We start from the raw sequence: 22,702 nt of genomic DNA, 5'->3' as shown, positions 1-22,702 counted from the left end.
CATTCTGACTTCTTTTCCTAGTGGTGGTGATAAATTTAGAATGATTCTGATTCATCCATACATACTTTTTTTTCTTTTAAGATTTTATTTATTTATTTTGACAGAGAGAGGAATCACAAGTAGGCAGAGAGGCAGGCAAAGAGAGGGGGGGAAACAGGCTCCCCTTTGAGCAAAGAGCCCTATGCAGGGCTCGATCCCAGGACCCTGAGACCATGACCTGAGCCGAAGGCAGAGGCTTAACCCTCTGAGCCACCCAGTTGCCCCAGATTCATCCATACATTTTTTCCTGATCTTTAAGGTCATCCACACAGATCAGATGGCTAGATGTGAATATGTAATATATGAAAACAAAGATGGAATGGAAATAAAAATCCACAACAATAAACTATACTTTAAATAATACACCAATAGCCAGAAAGTGTGTCAGATGAGTCATGATGTCGAAGAATCATATGTAATTAAAATATTACTTTATATTGCCATAACAGGAATAGCACTCAACATATCTGAGTTTCAGAACTAAGAAAAAAACCCAGCACATTTCATTTATATATTTTAATAGTCTTCTCTTAAAATTGCTTAAATACCTTCCTACAATTAAGTCTACATTCTACAATGAGTAGATCTCTCATATATTATACCTACCCAATATGCGTAAGCCCTGCTTCTGCTAAAAGCAGGTCTGAAGCAATGAGCATCACATAAACAGGACATAAATCATTTCAGCATCACCAATTTAACAATTAATTGGTTCTTATTAAAAAATGAATTTATCTACTTATTTATTTTTAAAGATTTGAGAGAGAGACAGAGTGAAAGAGCACACAAGAGAGTGGAGGGGCAGGGGAAGAAGCAGGGACCCTGATCCCAGGACCCTGGGATCATAACCTGAGCCAAAGGCAGATACTTGCTTAACAGACTGAGCCACTCAGGCACCTCCAAAATGATTTTATTTCTGAAAGTACAAACTGCTTTGTTCAATATTCCTTCTATACTGAGTAAATACATTTTATGGAATTTTTTTTTTTTAAGATTTTATTTATTTATTTGTCAGAGAGAGAGGGAGAGAGAGCAAGCACAGGCAGACAGAATGGCAGGCAGAGGCAGAGGGAGAAGCAGGCTCCCTGATGAGCAAGGAGCCCGATGTGGGACTCGATTCCAGGACGCTGGGATCATGACCCGAGCCGAAGGCAGCTGCTTAACCAACTGAGCCACCCAGGTGTCCCCATTTTATGGAATTTTATTTGGAGTTTATATTATTTATCGGGATTTTGTTTTCCGTTTTTCTTGTTTTTTTAAGATTTTATTTATTTGAGAGAGAGAGAGAGAGAGCAAAAGAGGGAACACAAGCAGAAGGAAAGGCAGGCAGAGGGAGATGCAGGCTTCCCGCCAAGGAGGGAGCCTCATGTGGGGCTCGATCCCAGGACCCCAGGATCATTACCTGAGCCGAAGGCAGATGACCAACAACTGAGCCACCCAGGCGACCCTGTTTTCTGGTTTTATTCAGGATTATTTTGGGAGTTGTTTTCACTGTCTTTTAGGGCACTTCAGATCCTTTTTAGAAGGGGAAGTATAGACATAGATAATAATTATTATTATTTTTTAAAGATTTTATTTATTTATTTGACAGAGATCACAAGTAGGCAGAGAGACAGGCAGAGAAAGAGGAGGAAGCAGGCTCCCTGATGAGCAGAGAGCCCGATTCAGGCCTCGATCCCAGGACCCTGGGATCCTGACCTGAGCCAAAGGCAGAGGCTTTAACCCACTGAGCCACCCAGGCGCCCCTAGATAATTATTTTTGGTAAAGTCCTATTTGTAGCACAAACTGAGTGTTTCAAGATTCACCAAATTATAGCAATCAAGTCATCTTTACCATTTAAAAAAATTTTTATTTACTGGGGCACCTGGGTGGCTCAGTCCATTTAGAGTGGCAGCCTTTGGCTCAGGTCATGATCCTAGGACCCTGGGATCGAGACCTGCGTCATGCTCCCTGCTCAGTGGGGAACCTGCTTTTCCCTCTAACACTCCCCCTGTTTGTGTTCCCTGTCTTGCTGTGTCTCCCTCTCTGTCAAATGAATAAGTAAAATCTTTAAAAAAAAAAAAAAAAAAAAAAAAAGACTTTATTTATTTCAGAGAGAGAGTGTGTGTATGAGCAGTAGGGAGGAGCAGAGGAGGGAGAGGGAGAATCCCAAGCAGACTCCACACTGTTGAGTACAGGGTTGGATGCAGGGTTCCATCCCATAACTCTGAGATCCCAACTGGAGCCGAAACCAAGAGTTGGATGCTCAACTGACATAGCGATCCAGGGCACCCCTACCATTTTTTAAAAATCAGAAATTCTGGAGATGTGTAGGTGGCTCAGTTGATTAAGTGTCTGCCTTTGTCTCAGGTCATGATCCCACAATCCTAGGATTGAGCCCTGCACTGGGTTCCCTACTCAGCATGGAGTCTGCTTCTCCCTCTCTGTCTGCCCTTCACTGCCTTTTGTGCACACTCTTTCTTCTCTCTCAAAATAAAATCTTTTTAAAAAAATTAGAAATTTAGAACTTTGTATAAGAAAATTGGGGGGCAGGAGGATTTCATAATAAAATCCATAGAATGAATACAATCCTAAAGGTACTATTTCTAAAAATAAGTAATTTTAAACCTTACTGTATTTCTCTACTCCTAAGAAGATCTAACTCCCTGGTTTCCAGTAACTGTCCAAATGAGAGGTCTCCAACCTTTACATTCATCAATGGATTAAAGAGTAAGAAATTTCTAGAGATTGTTTTAAAAAAGTATAAATACTACCTAGAATTGTCAGTTAATTTAAGATTTATCCAATAAGAAAGTTGTCTTTTAGGGTGCCTGGGTGGCTCAGTGAGTTAAGCATCTACCTTTGGCTCGAGTCATGATCCCAGGGTCCAAGGATTGAGTCCCACATCAGGCTTCTTGCTCAGCAGGGAGCCTGTTTCTCCCTCTCCCTCTGTCTGCTGTTCTCCCTGCTTGTGCTCTCTCTCTTCAAATAAATAAAATCTTAAAAAAAAAAGTTGTCTTTTAAAAAACAAGTCACACTTAAATAAATGATTAAAGCCCTTATCAAAGATAGCACTTATCTCTTCCCCTAGTGGTATATACATACCAAATCATAAACTACTTCAGTATCACGTGTGAATACTGCCAGGCAAACATACTTCTAAATGTTAGTTTTTGTAGCTGTTTCTCAGGAAGTGCTGTTCAGCAGTAGAAGGAGTGCAAAAACATCTATATCACCTATGGCAGGCAAACCTCAGGTGCCAGGCCTCCCAATCTCCACACAGCCAAAGAGCACAGCAAGGGTGGGGGGTGGGTAGGAAATGGGGTGATACAGGCATCTGGTAATTCTGATACAACCTTTCTTCTACTCCTACTGACCACTCCCCACTTGAGATTCCAAAGGCTTCCACCAACCACTACATGCAGATAATCTAGGCAAGGACACCCATGTAAACTGGCCTATTTCTCAGTCGCTGGTGACAAAGGTGTGAGGGAGACAGCCTGATAATCCATGAACTCTGGACCATTTACTGAATCAAAAGTAAAGCCCGTAGGCACCGAAGGAAATGCAGTGTTGTACAGTTCTTTCCACACTCATGGTCTTAGTCCTACTCTAACTACCTGATGCACATACCATACTCAGGCCAGCAGATGATATGGCCCCTGCCCCAGCAGCTAGTAGGTCACTGTTCCAACAGATATGGCCCTCTCATTGGCTTCACCTCTTTAATGTGACTGCTGATATGGCCTGCTATACTTTAAGAACCAGAATGTTAACCAATGACTTTAAGAAACTAAATCTTTTATCCAATTGTTAAAGAACAGACTATCTTTATAAATTCCCTGAGAGTTATAAGAGAATGACGTCTTGTGTGTTTCCAAGTATTTTTTGTTTTCTATGCAACAAGCAAGGGGAGGTTATAGGTTCAAAAAGATATCCAAGGAGCACTCACCCCCTTATTTGCAGCAATGCAGCATTCAGCCAGCCTTAGCCAGAGGCGGGGATTTGCATGATAAACCTGAACAGCTTCAATCAGACACTCAAAGGCAGCAAGAGGTCTTCCAATGTGAAGAAGCTGAATGCCACAGTTATATAGCAGCTCATACCTCTTGTTGGTTAGTAAAGTACACAGGGGTCTTCCCGAAAATTTCTTGCCTAATGATACAAATTAGGTAAAAAAAAAAAAATCATTAGATTAAAAATAACAGTTACATTGAAAACATTTATTCTGTAAAATACTTAAATACTACCTTGTTTAATACCAAGGACCCCAGTGTGAAGTTTTTGCTGTTGTTGTTTTAATGATTTTATTTGACAGAGAGAGCACAAGCCAGAAGAGCAGCAGAGGGACCTGGAGCAGACTCCCCACTGAGCAGAGATTCCCAACATGGAGCTGGATCCCAGGAACTCAGGATCATGACCTGAGCCAAAGGTAGATGCTTAACCAACTGAGGTGTTCTGGCCCAGTGTAAAATTGTAATAGCTCTCTGCTAGTGATGATCCTCATCTTCAATCCCACAAATATTCTCCAGAGTCATCTCAGTTGCTTGTGAGATGTCTTTTGACATGTCTTTTATTTGCCAGCTCCCCAGGTAACAATGGTCCAGACAGGAAAACAAAGGACCCACTGACTTCTATGAATCTTAAACCACCTTGCTACCTTTTTTAGAAGATTCACTTTCCTTTTTTTTTTTTTTAAAGATTTTATTTATTTATTTGACAGACAAAGATCACAGTAGGCAGAGAGGTAGGCAGAGAGAGAGGAAGGGAAGCAGGCTCCCCGCTGAGCAGAGAGCCAGATTCGGGGCTTGATCCCAGGACCCTGGGATCATGACCTGAGCCGAAGGCAGAGGCTTTAACCCACTGAGCCACCCAGGTGCCTCTCACTTTCTTTTTTAACTTTCATTTTGGTTAACCATTTTATTGTAATGTGTTTTTTTTTTTTTTTTAATTTGTCAGAGAGAGAGAGGGAGAGCGAGCGAGCACAGGCAGACAGAGTGGCAGGCAGAGGCAGAGGGAGAAGCAGGCTCCCTGCCAAGCAAGGAGCCTGACTCGGGACTCGATCCCAGGATGTTGGGATCATGACCTGAGCCGAAGGCAGTTGCTTAACCAACTGAGCCACCCAGGCGTCCCTGTAATGTGCTTTCTTAGCCAGAAGTATTCTGCTAATGTTAGCAGGGGTCTGAGAACCTTACTATGAAAATAAAAAATATATTGTATCTATGACGACTATGATTTACTTGCTTATTCGAAGTTTCACAGTCTATAACAAAATAAGACTACTTATAATTCTGGATACACATTTCATCAGTATTTTTATGTTTAAAAAAGCTAAATAATTGATTGATTTTAAGCATTCCAGGTCAAGGATCCATAGCATATGAATATTAAAATAAGAGACTTCAGGAATTTGCTCAAAGATTGTCAGGTGCAAAAAATTAAAAAAAAAATAAAGACTGTCAGGCTGCCTATAACATCCCATGTGAAACCTTGGAAAGAAGCTATAATAAAACTAGTTTAGGGGCACATGGCTGGCTCAGTAGGTAAAGCATGCAACTTTTTTTTTTTTTTTTTAAGATTTCTTAATTTATTTGACAGACAGAGATCACAAGTAGGCAGAGAGGCAGGCAGAGAGAGAGAGAGAGAAAGAGAGAGAGAGAGAGAGGAGGAAGCAGGCTCCCTGCAGAGCAGAGAGCACGATGTGGGGCTTGATCTCAGGACCCTGGGATCATGACCTGAGCCAAAGGCAGAGGCTTTTAACTCACTGAGCCACCCAGGTGCCCCAAGCATGCAAATCTTAATTTCAGGGCTGTGAGTTCAAGCTCCATGCTGGGCATATAGTTTACTTAAAAAACAAAAGAAAACAACAACAACAAAAACACCAAAAAAAGTAATCAAGAAATCTTAGCAACATACTTTGCTTTGTAACATTATCCCAATGGATTACTGATTTTCAAATCCATGAAAAAGTGAATGTAATTTAAATTTCCTTGATAATTACTCCTACCACCTTGCTATTTGAAGTGGCCATATCTACGAAAGATCCCCAGAGTCAATCCTGTTGGTCAGGGTCAATGTTAATTGTAGGCAGGTGCCTATGGGTGCATTTTGACCAGACACTGATCACCAGGTATTCTTTTTTTTTTTAATAATTTTTAAATTTTTCTTTTCTTTTTTTTTTTTTTAAAGATTTTTTTTATTTGTTTATTGGACAGAGAGAGATCACAAGTAGGCAGAGAGGCAGGCAGAGAGAGAGAGGAGGAAGCAGGCTCCCCACCAAGGAAAGAGCCCGATGTGGGGCTCGATCCCAGGACCCTGGGATCATGACCTGAGCCGAAGGCAGAGGCTTTAACCCTCTGAGCCACCCAGGCGCCCAATTTTTAAATTTTTCAATAAACATATAATGTATTATTAGCCCCAGGTGTACAGGTCACTGAATCGCCAGGTTTACACACTTCACAGAACTCACCATAGCACATACCCTCTACCTATTTATTCTTTAAAGAAAATTATTTTTAAAATTCCAGTATAATTTACTTACCATGTTATATTAGTTTTGGGTATACAATACAGTGATTCAACAATTTTTTTTGTGTTTTTTTTTTTTAATTTATTTTTTAAAATTATTTTTATTAACTTATAATGTATTATTTGCCCCAGGGGGTACAGGTCTGTGAATCATCAGGCTTACACACTTCACAGCACTCACCATAAGTGATTCAACAATGTTATACATTACTCAGTGCTCAGACGCTTGATCTTTAATATCATGCTCTCAAGTAGTAAAATACAAACTGTCCACCAGCAATGGGCTCACCTGGATCAGTGCTGCCTGCACTGAGCTGTGCACAAACATTGTCATTCTCCTGTAGAGCCTTTTTAAAGTAGAAAATTCCCAAATTGTGCTTGCTCATGGCAAAATGAATGCAACCAAGATTATTCCAGAACATGCATCTCAAGCATTCACCTGACAAAAACACAAATAAATTTGTCCAAAAATGTTACAGTTGACAAATGCCACACTAGAATTGGCAGTGCAACAGCAATTCCACCTAGTCCTTATGGAAAAGTTTACAAGGCATCTGAAATCCAGGACATCTGAAAATTTTCTAAGCTCCTTTCCTTTTAAAATCTTTTATTGGGGCACCTGGGTGGCTCAGTGGGTTAAGCCTCTGCCTTCGACTCAGGTCATGATCTCAGGGTCCTGGGATCGAGTCCTGCTTCGGGCTCTCTGCTCAGCAAGGAGCCTGCTTCCCCGCCTCTCTCTGCCTGCCTCTCTGCCTACTTGTGATCTCTCTCTCTCTCTGTCAAATAAATAAGTAAAATCTTTTAAAAATAAATAGAAAATAAAATCTTTTATTAAAGGTGATAAACCAAACCTACCCATTGATTTTGTTAGCCTGCTCAATCTCTTCTTCTGATTTTTAAATAACTATAGGCAAATAATACAATAATGCAAAGGACAAAAAGTAACATTAGTAACATTATACACATTGCATCCACACAACAAAATTTTATGTAGAAACTTCAAAGAATCAATAGATATGGAAACAAACTAAATGAGTAGCAAGAACACATAAAACAGAATATATAATATCCTACTTTTGCTTGTTAAAGTCTCCACTGTTCTTTTAGTTCACATTTCTTTAAATATCACTGGCTGAACATCTATCTTCTCAAGCTTATTACGCAATTGTATTTCTTTCTTTCTTTCTTTTTTTTTTTTTTAAGATTTTATTTATTCATTTGAGAGAGAGAAAGTGAGAGGGAGCATGAGAGCTGAGAAGGTCCGAGGGAGAAGCAGACTCCCCATGGAGCTGGGAGCCTGATGTGGAACTGGATCCTGGGACTCAGAGATCATGATCTGAGCTGAAGGCAGTGGCTTAACCAAATGAGCCACCCAGGTGCCCCAGGCATTTTTACTTCTTATCCTGTAATACACACACTGCTTCTTTCTGCTCTTCACCCATTTTTAAAACTTTGGTTATGGATGTTTTTCCTATTGGTTACCTGTTAGTATGCTACAGAATCCTGTCGCATCTGTTTAAAATATTGTCCTCAAAGCCAGTGTGTCACCTGTCTTTCGACCTGCTTCAGTGTGTATGTATGTGTGTTTAATCATAAAAAGTTTTATATTTTTATGTGGTGATATTAATCATCTTTCCTAAACTCTACGGTTCTTGCATTTTGGATGAAATTTACTCAAGTCTCCCCCCCCACAATATTAAAATATTCAAGTTTTCTTTAGCTGCTTTTATGATTTTTACATTTCAACCCTTCATTTCTCTGGGTTTTATTTTGGTGTAATGAAAGCAACCCAACCTTTAGTTTTCTTCTTGTAAACTGCTTCCAAATACTCCAAAACAATTTACTGATAGTCTTTTCCACAATGATATAAAATGCCGGACTTGGGGTGCCTGGGTTAAGCATCTGCCTTTGGTTCAGGTCATGATCCCAGGGTCCTGGGATCAAGCCCCGAATCAGGCTCCCTGCTCAGCAGGAAGCTGGTTCTCCCTCTCCCTCTGCCCCTGGCTTGTGTTCCCTCTTTCACTGTCTCTTTGTCAAATAAATAAATAAAATGTTAAAAAATATAAAAAAATAAAAAAATAAAATGCCAGACTAGACTGACAAAATTAACACTCAGGATAATCAATGCTTAATACTAAAATCTAAAGATTCTCTTCTGATGTGTATTTTAAAAAGACAAATAGTAGACTTCAGCGGAAGATAGCAGGATATACATTAAAATGTCTAAAGGAGGCTGCCGCTGCTAGTGGCATTGTGAGCAATTTAAGAAATGCTCTAATCACAAATCTTCTCCAACAAGCATATTTAATCAGCAGCAAAAACTACATTTTACAAATGAGAAATGAATATTTTAAAATTAACAACTATGGAAAAAAAAAATTAACAACTATGGAAAAGTATTAGTACATAAAATATATAACTACTATATAAAAATCTTTCCCGTTAGATCGTTTTTTTTTAAGATTTTATTTATTTATTTGACAGAGATCACAAGCAGGCAGAGAGAGAAGGGGAAGCAGGCTCCCCGCTGAGCAAAGATCCCGATGTGGGGCTCGATCCTAGGACCCTGAGATCATGACCTGAGCCAAAGGCAGAGACTTTAACCCACTGAGCCACCCAGGCGCCCCCCATTAGATCATCTTAACTGTTGACTAGTCAACTATATGTCCTGCTCCTCACACCACTGTAGAGTCTAACAATATATTTTTTAAAGATTTTATTTATTTATTTCACAGATAGAGATCACAAGTAGGCAGAGAGGCAGGCAGAGAGAGAGGGGGAAGCAGGCTGCCTGCAGAGCAAAGAACCTGATGCAGGGCTTGATCCCAGGACCCTGAGATCATGACCTGAGCTGAAGGCAGAGGGTTAACCCACTGAGCCACCCAGGCGCCCCAAGCCTAATAACATTGATTCTGAAATCTGTATCAAGACAACCCTAAGCAAAATTTTCTCAAAGGATACTGAATATTTAGTCTGAAAGATCATTTCAGTGTTTGGTTGTTATGGGCCTCTGAGGGGAAATTATGACAATAAAAAAAGCAAAAACAAAAACAGAATATCCAAGAGAGGGGCACCTGGGTGGCTCAGTGGGTTAAAGCCTCTGCCTTTGGCTCAGGTCATGATCCCAGGGTCCTGGGATCGGCCCCACATCCGGGCTCTCTGCTCAGTAGGAATTGGCTCTCTGCCCCCTCCCCTCTGCCTGCCTTTCTGGCTACCTGTGATCTGTCAAATAAATAAATAAAATATTAAAAAAAAATATCCAAGAGAACTGTATGGAACAAACTGCTTTTCTCCATCTTTTACAACCCCACTTAACAGAATGGATAAGGGGGGGGGCAGTGAGTATGTCTGCAGGTATGCTTTTTTTTTTTAAAGATTTTCTTTTATTTATGTATTTGACAGGGAGAGAGAAAGAGAGAAAGCAAGCACAACAAGGAGGAGCGGCAGGCAGAGGGAAAGGGAGAAGCAGACTCTCTGTTGATCAGAGAGCCCGTCTTGGGGCTTGATCGGAGGACTTTGTGATCACGACCTAAGCCAAAGGTAGATGCTTAATGGACTCAGCCACCCAGGCGCCCTTGCATGTGTGTTCTGTCTTCGTATCTGAATAGAATCTAAAACAAAACATCCCAAAAAACTTATTCATCCATTGCATTTTAAGATTTTATTTATTTACTTATTTGAGAGAGAGCATGCACATGTGAAGGTGAGGAGGAACGGAGGGGGAAAGAATCCTTAAAGCAGACTTCACGCTGAGCACAGAGCCCCACGTGGGGCTTAAACTTACAATACTGAGACCATGATCTGAGCTGAAACCAGAAGTCAGAGGGTTAACCAACTGAGCCACCTAGGCACCCCATCCTAGCATTTTATTTTATTTTATTTTTTAAAAGATTTTACTTATTTGAAAAAAAAAAAAAGATTTTATTTACTTGACAGACAAGGGATCACAAGTAGGAATAGAGGCAGGCAGAGAGAGAGGGGGAAGCAGGCTCCCTGCTGAGCAGAGAGTGCAATCTGAGCCACCCAGGTGCCCCCCATCTTTGCATTTTAAACTTGGGATAAAACATTTTCAAATGTTTGACTTCACTTCTTGAATAAATGGATTTTCCTCCTTTCTCCCCATAAAACAGCAATGATGTGAATTTAAAAGAAAACCTCAAATTTTACCTTTCATTTTACTAACAGTATTAAGCAACTCATTAAAATTTTCTTTTTTAGACAGGGAGAGAGGCAAAGGGAGACAGAATCGTAATTAAGCAGGCTCCACACCCAGCACAGAGCCCAGTGCAGGCCTTGATCTCACTACCCTGAGATCATCACCAGAGCCAAAATCAAGAGCTGGACGCTTAATTGACTAAGCCACGCAGATGCCGCTCCTCATTAAAACTTTCTTAAAAGGGTTGCCTGGGTGGCTCAGTCCCTTAGTCCTCTACCTTTGGGTCAGGTCATGATCCCAGAGTTCTGGGATGTAGTTCCCCGTCTGGCTCCTTGTTTGGCAGGGGGCCTGCTTCTGCCTCTGCCTGCCGCTCCCCTTTGTTGTGCTCACTGGCTTGCTCTCTCTCTCACTCTCTGACAAATAAATAAATAAAATCTTAAAAAAAAAAAACAACTTTCTAGGGACGCCTGGGTGGCTCAGTTGGTTAAGCAGCTGCCTTCGGCTCAGGTCATGATCCCAGCGTCCTGGGATCGAGTCCCACATCGGGATCCTTGTTCATCGGGGAGCCTGCTTCTCCCTCTGCCTCTGCCTGCCATTCTGTCTGCCTGTGCTTACTCTCTCTCTCTCTCTCTGACAAATAAATAAAATCTTAAAAAAAAAAACAAAAAAAAAACAACTTTCTAAATAGAGAACAGATAATGATAATTACCTTCTTAACTTTATGGAAATTTTTTTTTTTTTAAGATTTTATTTATTTACCTGACAGACAGAGATCACAAGTAGACAGAGAGGCAGGCAGAGAGAGAGGGGGAAGCAGGCTCCCTGCTGAGCAGAGAGCCCGATGCGGGGCTCGATCCCAGGACAGTGAGATCACCACCTGAGCTGAAGGCAGTGGCCTAACCCACTGAGCCACCCAGGCGCCCCTATAGAAATATTTTTGATATAGTTAATAGTCTAAAAAATCATCATATGCTCACAGCTTTTATGGGAGAAAAGGGAAAAGTAAAAACATTATCATCTCATTTCCTTAAAAGATTTCATTTCACAAAGTAAAAGCCCAAGGACCTTATGTCCTGGACATAATTTGTTGGCTGGTATTAAAAAATGAAATGAAAGAAAGCATACGTGAAGTGAAAGAAAAGTTTACTTTTAGAAGCTTCGTCTAAAATGGAAATAAATAGGGGTACCTGGGTGGCTCAGTAGGTTAAGCATCCAACTCTTGGTTTTGACACAGGTTCTGGGATCAGTCCAGCCTCAGGCTCTGCAACCAGTGGGGAGTCTGCTTCTCTCTCTCTTTCTCCCCCCACCCTTCTTTTGGCCCTCCCCGTGCACTCTCCTCTCTTTCTAAAATAAATAAATCTATCTATAAAATAAATAAAGTGGAAACAAATAATAGAATAAGTTCTAAGAATTTTTTGCAGCAGAAATAATAAAACATTTCATTTTTTAAAAACTAGCAAAAATCATACTGAAGAGCACTGTAGGAAACAAACAACAAAAGAGAGAAGAGCCAGGAAGACAATACTAGAATTTCACAATTTTCTTTTACCTGTTTTCATGAATCCTGGATGTTCAGCAATGTTTGAACTATTTAATAGCTTCACAGCTTTCCGATAATTGCCTCTTAAGTATTCAAAATTGCTTTTAAGAAACAGAGAGGGCGCAGACTGTAAAGAAAATATAAGTTGCTTATATTTTGTTTTCAGATGTCTATTGTGAGATAATAATCATACTGCTGTATTGGCATATATTCAAGAGCATAAATGAATCATTTAAGTCCTGCTCACAAAAAACTGTAGCTTCACAATTTTTCATTGCTTTCACGTTCTAAAAAATTAAACCTATCAGAGAGCACCTTATCAACTGAATTAAGGGTCTGCCTAAAAAAATACATACAGTATATATGGATAAGAATACAGTCTGCAGATCATCAACAGACTGCCTTCATCTATTATACTACTAACTGGAAGCCAATTTAATTAGGTCCTTCAGTTCAATGAAGGTTTAGAAAGACGGGAGGTCTCCCTTATTTTTTAGGGTAGATGCACATTCATCAGAACCCAAAGGGATACAAATAATCCAATGCCTTTCCAGAGAGAAAAAAAGAAGTATCATTCTATGGATGGAAGAATTACCTAACAGAATGCCTTATTTTCGAGAGCTCATCTTGCTTGTGACAAATTTCACATTTTGGATGGCAGATCATGTTTCACTTCCCCTAAGAATCCTCCCAGTGGAGGATCATCTGTATCATACCTATTTATTTACTTTTTAATTTTTTAATTAACATATAATGTATCATTAGCCCCAGGGGTACAGGTCTGTGAATCACCAGGTTTACACACTTCATAGCACATACCTTCCCCAATGTCTATAACCCCACCACCCTCTCCCTACCCCCCTCCCCCCGGCAACCCTCAGTTTGTTTTGTGAGATTAAGAGTCTCTTATGGTTTGTCTCCCTCCCAATCCCATCTTGTTTCATTTATTCTTTTCCTACCCCACAAATCCTCACATTGCCTCTCAACTTCCTCATATCAGGGAGATCATATAAGTGTCTTTCTCTGATTGACTTATTTCGCTAAGCACAATATCCGCTAGTTCCATCCATGTCGTCGCAAATGGCAAGATTTCATTTCTTTTGATGGCTATTGTGTATCATACCTATTTAGAATGCAAAAGCATGCATAGATCTACAGACTGAACATTCATCTAGGAGGACATCAGGGATCCTGATTTCATCATTTATTCACTTTAGCTTAGCTATAGGCTTTTTTTCTAAGTCCTTGTTCATGCTTTGCTCTGCCTCCACGTTGAGGAAACAAGGGCTTCCAAAGCTTATTCCAGGTAGCAGTACTTCCTCCTGATTTAGGTGTTACTACTACCCTGCATTACAATGATTTATGTTCCTGTTTCTCTCTTCCCTGTGGCTACGGCTTCTGTTAAGGCAAGGATCATGTCTTTTATCTCAAAAAGATTTGATAATGGTTAGCTGGCTAATTAGGTTTTCCCTCTTAGCCTCAAGCCTACCCTCCTCAGACTTTGGCTATAATTTGTTCTCCTCAAAAATCACTTGAGTACTGACCCAGTGACTAATGTGGACCCTGCCTAGATTTCTAGGGTCACTTTTCCTGAACCATTTCTACTACAAACTATTGTTTGTAGTACAAACTACTACAATACTTCAAAACCAAACTATTTCTCTTTATGACTTCATACTTAAAATATTAACAGTTTTCCCAAAAGCATCAAGAATGTTCATAATTCTTTCTCCTCCACCATCTTAAAAATTATGTTATCAGTGGAGGAGTGGGGTGGAGGGAGTGGAAGGAAGGAGTAATTTTATCTCAAATAATCTAGCAGCATTAGTCAAACTGAAGGTACTATCAAGCCAAAGATCATTTGGAAGTTGCAGGTTTGGGATACAGCTGAACTGTATGTACGTCTTTAATAAATATTTTGGTATAAACTAAAAAAACCCGGAAGTGTCCAACAGTAAATGTTTACGTGAATTGTGATAAGCCATTTCCAGAATACTAGATAGCTATTTAAGATGGTGGTTTTGAGGGCTACGCACCAAGATAAATACTTGCTATAATTTTAAGTGAGAAAAGTATTAAATTATAGCCACAGTATGATCACCACTTTACATCCCAATGTCAAGCTCTATATCTAGTGGTATATATATACATATACAGTATAATAGACTAAAATAAATTATTTAAGACTGACAAATACCTACTATCCAACCAAGAAAGTTTTAGGACATAAAAGTTACAAATTGGAAAAAAAAGAAAAGAAAAATTAAGAGGAAACTTACATTTCCAGCTGTGTTCATGACTGACTTGATTTCCCTTTTGCATGCTTTCAGGGACTTCATTTGGATATAAGCTCTTACTTTATACTGTCAAAGGAAAATGCTAGTATGTGAGAACTGTGATGGTTTTACACACACTGGAAGTTTTACTTTCTAATTAAATGAAAGTTCAAACCAACCTATTTACAACAGTTTTCAAAAGCAAGTTTTAAATTATCTTAAATAACCTATTTTTCACTATACTCTTAGAATACATTCTAAAAAACAAAAACAAAAAACATGGTAGAATAAAATTTATACTTAAATTCCAAGCAAAAACACTAAAATTTTCAAAAATATTTATATTTTAATTCCATATAATTAATGTACAGTATTAGTTTCAGTGCACAATATAGTGATTCAGCAATTCTCTACTTCCTACCATTTTTTATCCACACCTGACTAATTAAGAATTAATTTTAGTAGTCTACAAACTGGTTTTATCATCCAATACATTCCCCGGCCATTTCACTCAATCTTTCCTTAAGTAATTAAAAGAAAAGATGTTGTATTATCATTTTAAGCAAATACAATTAGAAGGATAAATATGCTTTTAAATTATAATACTTCAAAGCCAAACAAATATACATGCCTTGAATTATTTACTATTTTCAATGATCTATCATATTCTTCATCATTCTTAATTATTAGTAAATATACGTGATGCATAACCTCTCTTAGAATTTATGCTACCTGATGTATCTTTGATTTTGCAGCTTCTATTAGGGCTCCACTTTCAGCTTTATGATTCGATCCATCTTTGTTGGTGTTATTACCAGTCTGTAGGGTGGTTAAACAAAGTTAATCAAAATTAATTAAAAATTTTTTACCATAATTTAAATCAGTGATTTATAAGTGAGCTGATCTGAATCACCTAAAACATTTTAAAACTACAGAATCCCAGGTCTTACACCCAGAGATTCAGATGTAATAATATGGAGCGGGTAACAGGAAAAAAAAATTTATTTAAAGATTTTATTTACTTGACAGAGACAGTGAGAGAAGGAACACGGGCCGGCAGACTCCCCACTGAGCAGGGAGCCCTTACACAGGGCTGGATCCCAGGAAGCCGGGTCTTGGTCAGGACCCAGGTGAGGACCCAAACCAAAGGCAGACACTTAACGTCGCACGCCCCCTTCCCTTTTTTTAAAGAAAACTCTACTTTTGAGAAACTCTCATTGAAGATAATGATATACCAGGTTTAAAAAGCATGGATATTACTCAGGCAAACTCAAGATTATCTTTCTGAACCCAAAACAGATGTCATTTCCTTCTTTATTTTTTAACTTCCTTTTTTTTTTTTCCTTTTAAGATTTTGTTTATTTATGTGTCAGAGAGAGAAAGAGAGAGAGACAGGGCACAAGCAGGGGCACCTTCAGGCAGAGGGAAAGGGAGAGGCAGGCTTCCCATTGAGCAGAGAGCCAGATGCAGGGCTGTATCCCAGGACCCTGGGATCACGACCTGAGCAGAAGGCAGACGCTTAACCGACTGAGCAATCCAGCAGCCCTTTTCTAAACTTTTGATGTTTACATTTTAAAAAAATGTAATGATCGGGTGCCTAGGTGGCTCAGTGGGTTAAGCCTCTGCCTTTGGCTCAGGTCATGATCTCAGGGTCCTGGGATTGAGTCCCGCATCGGGCTCTCTGCTCAGCAGGGAGCCTGCTTCCTCCTCCTCTCTCTTTCTGCCTGCCTCTGCCTACTTGTGATCTCTCTGTCAAATAAATAAATAAAATCTTTAAAAAAAATTCTTAAAAACAAAAACAAAATGTAATGATCAATGTCTACATTTTTAAAAAAAGATTTTATTTATTTGGGGGGGGTACCAGGGAGAGGAAGGAGAGGGAGAAGCAGACTCTCCACTGATGTGGGGCTCAGTCCCAGGACCCTGCGATCATGTCCTGAGCCAAAGGCAGACACTTAACTAACTGAGCCACCCAGGTGCCCCCATGTCATATAAGCTTTTTCTTATATAAACACTGCCAACATCATACACTAGATTCCCAGTAATACCCCAAATCCTTCACAATGTGACCAATATTTGAGTTGCCAATCTCATCTCCTGATCTCCTATACCTACATTTTTCAGGTATACTATGCATTTCAGATTACCAGATATTCCTCCAAGTACCACTCTCACACCTTCTGTGATGTTTTCTCTGCCATGACAGTTATTCTGCTCCATCCTTCTGCTTCTGACTAGTTGAATTATATTATATTACATCTTTCAAGGCCCAAATCAGACATCCAAACTTCTCCAAGATAATTATTTATTTATCTGAGGAGGGAGGGCAGAAGGAGAGGCAGTGAGAATCTCAAGCCAACTCCACACTGACCACAAAGCCCTACATGGGGCTTGATCTCATGAACCTGAGATCATGACATGAGCTAATATCAAGAGTTGAACACTCAACCAACTGAGCCACGCAGGCACCCTTAAAACTTCTCCAAAATCATACCTACCCGCCTTCCTCCCAGTGCCTGGAGAAATGCTGCCCCATCTTTCTCCTCTCACACAAAGTGTGAACTACAAGGTTTTTATTTTTGTCACTTTAGTATCTAGCAAAGGACACAAGCATCTGCTGAACAGAATTATATTTTTATCAACTCATTCATAAGTACTGAATATAAAAACAAAGTATTTTACCACACAGTGTTTAGGAATAATGCTAAGATGATTTAACTCAGTTCTTTTCTATCCACATCTGTTAAATTGTAAAAAGTAATGCTAATGTTTATTTTTAAACTTAGAGAACTTACACAGGTAGAAAGAAAGGTACTATTAACAATCTGTTTTCTACAAATAATCCTTTTTTTTTTTTTTAAAGATTTTACTTATTTGAAAGAGAGAGTGGGAGAGCACAAGCAGGGGGAGCAGCAGGAGAGGGAAAGGGGCACCTGGGTGGCTCAGTGGGTTAAAGCCTCTGCTTTTGGCTCAGGTCATGATCTCAGGGTCCTGGGATCGAGCCCCGCATCAAGCTCTCTGCTCAGCAGGGAGCCTGCTTCCCTCTCTCTCTGCCTGCCTCTCTGCCTACTTGTGATCCCTCTCTCTGTCCCCAGTAAATAAATAAAATCTTTTTTTTTTTTAATAAATAAAATCTTAAAAAAAAAAAAAAAGGAGAGGGAGGAGCAGACCCTGAGCAGGGAGCCTGATCGGGGACCCAATCCCAGGATCATGACCTCAGCTGAAGGCAGACGCCCAACCATCTGAGCCACCCAGGAGCCCTACAAATACTCCTTTTCTAACAAAAGGGCAGGAACAGAAAGAGAGAATGACCATCCCTTGACAGCTAGAGGACAAGCAAAACAAAAAACAAAAGGGGCACCTCATGGTGCCCACCTCTGTTGGCTTAGTGGAGCATGTGACTCTTGATCTCAGGGTTGTGGGTTTAAGTCCCATACTGGGTGTAGAGATTACTTAAAAATAAAATCTTGAGGCACCTCGGTGGCTCAGTCAAGTGCCTGCTTTTGGCTCAGGTCATGATCTTGGAGCCCTGGGACCAAAGCCCACACTGGGCTCCTAGCTTGGTGGGAAACCTGCTTTTCCCTCTCCCTCTGGCCCTCCCCACTGCTTGCATGTGCACACTCTCAAATAAAATCTTCAAAAAAAAAAAAATTAAAAATACAAATAAAATCTAAAAATAAAAAACCGATGAGAACTAAGAGTATTCTTAATGTACACCAAATCCCTTATTCCAGAATACATCATAAATATGCACTTTCTAAAGAACTTAAATGATGAAATTTTCTCTAGTGAAAGCTGCCCTGTCTATCCAAATTATGGATTTCTATTGTCTTAATTCTACTCTTTACATCCAGTAAACTGAACATTTCACCCGTGAAAAGATGCAAACACACTCCCTTAGTAAGTGGAGAAATTAAGACTACTATGAGATACTACTTTACATCCATTAGGATGGTTACAATGGTTTGTTTTTTAAATTTTATTTATTTATTTATTTGACAGACGGAGATCACAAGTAGGCAGAGAAGCAGGCAGAGAGAGAAGAGGAAGCAAGCTCCCCGCTGAGCAGACAGCCCGATGTGGGGATCGATCCCAGGACCCTGGAATCATGACCTGAGTCAAAGGCAGAGGCTTTAACCCACTGAGCCACCCAGGTGCCCCAATTCTTCTGATTTTTTATTTACTACAAAAATTTTTAGGGGCACCTGGGTGGCTCAGTTGTTAAGTGTCTGCCTTCGGCTCAGGTCATGATCCAGAATCCTAGGATTGAGCCCCAAATCAGGCTCCCTGCTTAGTGGGAAGCCTGCTTCTCCCTTTCCCACTGCCTCCCCACCCCCCTAGCTTTTATTTATTTTTATAAATAAAAAAATAAAATCTTAAAAAAATATATATTTTTAAAATTGCGGTATAATTGACGTAAACACTATCAGGTATACAACATAATGATATTTGTATATATTGTGAAATAAATAAGTCTAGTTGAAACATCTATCACTATACTATACACAATTACAAAAGGTTTTTATTCTTGTACTGAGGACTCTGAAGACCAATTCGCTTGGCCATTTTCGAGTATGTAATACTACAGTATCATTAAGAATAGTGGTCATTCTGTATTGAATTACATTTCAATAAAGCTGTTAAAATATTTAATAACTCAAAAATATTAACCATAAATTTTAATCTGATCACCTCAGAACTCTTACCTCATTCTTCCCATTTTTGTTGTTGCTGCCTTGTGAAATCATTTTTTCTAGGACAGCAAGAAGATGCAAAGCTTTCTCAGCTTGATAGGTTAATATATATAGGTCTACAAGCAAAAAACACACTGCTTGGGCAAATTTTTCTTCTGGGGGGAAAAAACAGGAAAAGAAAAGTTATAATCCAAAGTGAAGCAAACATTTCAGACCACTCCTCCTCAGAAAGTTCTAAAGAGCAAAGACACTTAAGTCTTTATTTGAATGAATGTTCATCACCTAGAGCCGTGCATGGAACAACTTACAATACCAACAATGCTATTCTATTCCACATCTCAAGGCCTCTCGTTGCAGTGACAGATACTCCTTTGACAAAAAGTATCTACCAAACACCAATGCATGAAATGAGGAGTATTACTTTAGGTAGAAGGAAGCCCTAATTCCAGTACCCACTTAGCTACTTACTAGGTATGTGACCTCTACATATCACTGAGCTAATTTTTAGACCTCAGCTAGCAGACCTGTAAAATGGGGAGAATACTTCACCTGCCTGAAGGCAGGGGGGGGTGAGCCAGATGATCTTCTGAGGTCCTTCCAACTCTGAGGAGGATTTCAAAGGAGGAAGAGCCCAAAAAGAGAGGAAGGGTAACCAGTTATGTCACACTATTTTCCTTTCCTTTCAGAAGAAAAAATAAAAAATAAGGTTTAAAAAAGAATGCTAAAATCAAGAACAGAAAATTTCAAAAGCCCTTAAAAGCTTCCTAACAAGTCCTCCTGATTCCATTCTTGCTCTTACACAGCAAACAGAGTGGATTCCATTTAAAACTAAAATCAAGGTGGTCAATGCACAAAGGGCCAAGGGCTTCCCATCACTCTTAATACACTAAGTCCTTACCTAGGCCACAGGACTTTACCTATTCTGCCCTTTGCTACTTCCAACTTCATTTGCTTCTGTTCTCCCCACCTAGCTCTAGTCACAATGGACTTCTGCTGTTCCCCTCTCACCAAACTTAAGGTCGTAGCAGGTTCTTTGCATAAACTATCACCTCTGGCCGGAATGCTTCCCCCCTCAAGAGCCATGTGGCTCACCTCTTCTCTTCACTCAGGTCCCTTTTCAAATACTGCCTTATCCCAGGCCTTCCCTGATTGACTTATCTAAAAATAATGTTCCCAATCCATCTCCAATCTTCTTACCCAATTTTAGCTTTTCTTCATGGCATTCAGCTATCTCACAATTTATATTTATTGTGTTGCTCTCCCATTAGAATATAACCTTAATGAGGGTCAAGACTTTATTTCATTCACTGCATTATCTTCACATCACAGAACAATTTTGGTCCACAGTACATGCTCAATAAATACATGTTGTAGAAGAACCAAGTAGTGATATTTTTACACTTTTTAAAAAAAGATTTATTTATTTTAGAGAGTGAGAGAGAGCTCCCACACGAGCTAGGAGAGGGGCAGAGGGAGAGGAAGAGAGAGAATCCACAAGCAGACTCACCGATGAGCATGGAGTCTGATGCGAGGCTAAATCCCAGGACCCTGAGATCATGATCTGAGCTGAAACCAAGAGTTGGACGCTCAATCAACTGAGCTACCCAGGCATCTATCTCCCTAGTAACGTTTTTAAATATAACAATAACGGAGGGTGCCTGGCTGGCTCAGTTGGAAGAGCATGCAACTCCTGATCTTGGGGTTGTAAGTTTGAACCTCATATTGGGTAGATATTACTTAAAAATAAAATCTTTAAAAATAACAATAAAATAGGGGCACCTGGGTGGTTCAGTGGGTTGAGCCTCTGCCTTCGGCTCAGGTCATGATCTCAGGGTCCTGGGACCGGCCCTGCATCGGGCTCTCTGCTCGGCGGGAGCCTGCTTCCCCACCCCCCCCCTCTGCCTGCCTCTCTGCCTACTTGTGATCTCTGTCAAATAAATAAATAAATAAAATATTAAAAAAAAAAAAACACAATAAAATAAAAAAGAGCAATAATAATTTTCAAGGAATAAAAATGGATCTGAATTCTACCTAGTTGGTTGTTATATTCCATACTTAGCCACAGTATAGATCAACAGAATTTTATGAACTGTTCCAGAATTTCTAAAAACCAGCTTTATAGGGGCCCTTGGCTGGGTGGGTCAGTTGGCAGAGCATGTTACTTTTGATCTTGGGGTCGTAAGTTCAAGCCCCACTTAGGTGTAGAGATTACTTAACAAAAAACAGAAGACCTCCCTCTCAGCTTTATAGAAAAACATAGAAGTATAATGCTGATTTCCAGTTTTATAGGGAAAGGTCACAATTTACACCATCTTCACCACTGGTGTTTCCCTACCCAATCTGTCCAGCCACCATGGCCTCAGTACAGAAGAGGAGCACCATGAAAATGCCTCTCTAGATTCACAGTAAGCACTGTTCAAAGGCTGACAGCAAATAGGGATCTTCTAACTCTTCCCAAAGTCCCACAGAGAAGCCATCACACTCTACTTCTTGTCCTGTGGGGGACCACATCAGCACTCAGGTGTTTATAATAATCAGGAACTGGCATTAGTGTTTTGAATTCAAAAGAAAGTAACATGGAGAAAAAGACAAAAATCACAACTGAATTCTGCCTGCCTGTGGACTGGAAACAAACAGGCCTCTCTAACAACCATTTCCTGAACCTGGCTTTGCTGCTTTATTTGCTCCCTCTTTGTTCCTTTGCCCTCACCTTTCTTACTTTACTTACTCAAGGCTAGTAACCATAAAATAAGTAACTTAAGATACCAAGAAAACGAACATAGTCTGTACTATATATTCTATGATTACCCACAAAAATGTCAGTAAGGCAATGAACAAAATATTTCACTGTCCCTTAACATCCCTGAACATGCCTTAATATACTGCTCAAATAAGAATGGATTGGGTACACTAAGTGGTATCTAAAGAGCAGAGAAAAAACAAAAATCATGAAGTCTTTCCAATCAGAAACAATTTCTAAGTTGTTTTTTTTTTAAGATTTTATTTATTTATTTGACAGACAGAGATCACAAGTAGGCAGAGAAAGAGGGTGAAGCAGGCTCCCTGATGAGCAGAGAGCCTGAAGTGGGGCTCGATTCTAGGACCCTGAGATCATGACCTGAGCCAAAGGCAGAGGCTTAACCCACTGAGCCACCCAGGCACTAAGTTTTTTTTTTTTTTTTTTTTAAAGATTTTATTTATTTATTTGACAGAGAGAGAGAGAGATCAGAAGTAGGCAGAGAGGCGGGGGGGGGGGGGGGGGGGGGCGGGCGGGTGAGGGAGCAGGCTCCCTGCTGAGCAGAGAGCCAGATGCGGGACTCCCTCCCAAGACCCTGAGATCATGACCTGAGCTGAAGGCAGAGGCTTAACCCACTGAGCCACCCAGGAGCCCTCCCCCTAAGTTATTTTTAAAAACTGAAGGGTGAGTAGGGGTGCCTGGGTGGCTCAGTGGGTTAAGCCTCTGCCTTCAGCTCAGGTCATGATCCTGGG

At 40.0% G+C, this 22,702-nt stretch overlaps 1 protein-coding gene across 5 annotated transcripts in view; it reads right to left on the bottom strand.

The window, feature by feature from the left end:
* CNOT10 (CCR4-NOT transcription complex subunit 10) overlaps positions 1 to 22,702 on the bottom strand; it is a 74,572-nt gene that overhangs the window by 32,315 nt on the left and 19,555 nt on the right. For all 5 annotated transcript variants that reach the window (XM_047741473.1, XM_047741463.1, XM_047741459.1 and 2 more), the window contains exons 5-10: positions 19,226 to 19,368; positions 15,252 to 15,338; positions 14,523 to 14,606; positions 12,253 to 12,370; positions 6,837 to 6,986; positions 3,972 to 4,174 (exon numbers count right to left, since the gene is read on the bottom strand). In XM_047741473.1, coding sequence (XP_047597429.1) covers positions 3,972 to 4,174; positions 6,837 to 6,986; positions 12,253 to 12,370; positions 14,523 to 14,606; positions 15,252 to 15,338; positions 19,226 to 19,368 — 785 coding nt within the window. The remainder of the gene's footprint in view (positions 1 to 3,971; positions 4,175 to 6,836; positions 6,987 to 12,252; positions 12,371 to 14,522; positions 14,607 to 15,251; positions 15,339 to 19,225; positions 19,369 to 22,702) is intronic.

Source organism: Lutra lutra, chromosome 1, assembly GCF_902655055.1.
Source record: "Lutra lutra chromosome 1, mLutLut1.2, whole genome shotgun sequence".
NCBI lineage: Eukaryota > Metazoa > Chordata > Mammalia > Carnivora > Mustelidae > Lutra > Lutra lutra.
Note: the sequence above shows the minus strand (reverse complement) of the source record. Positions and strands in the feature narration are given on the sequence as shown.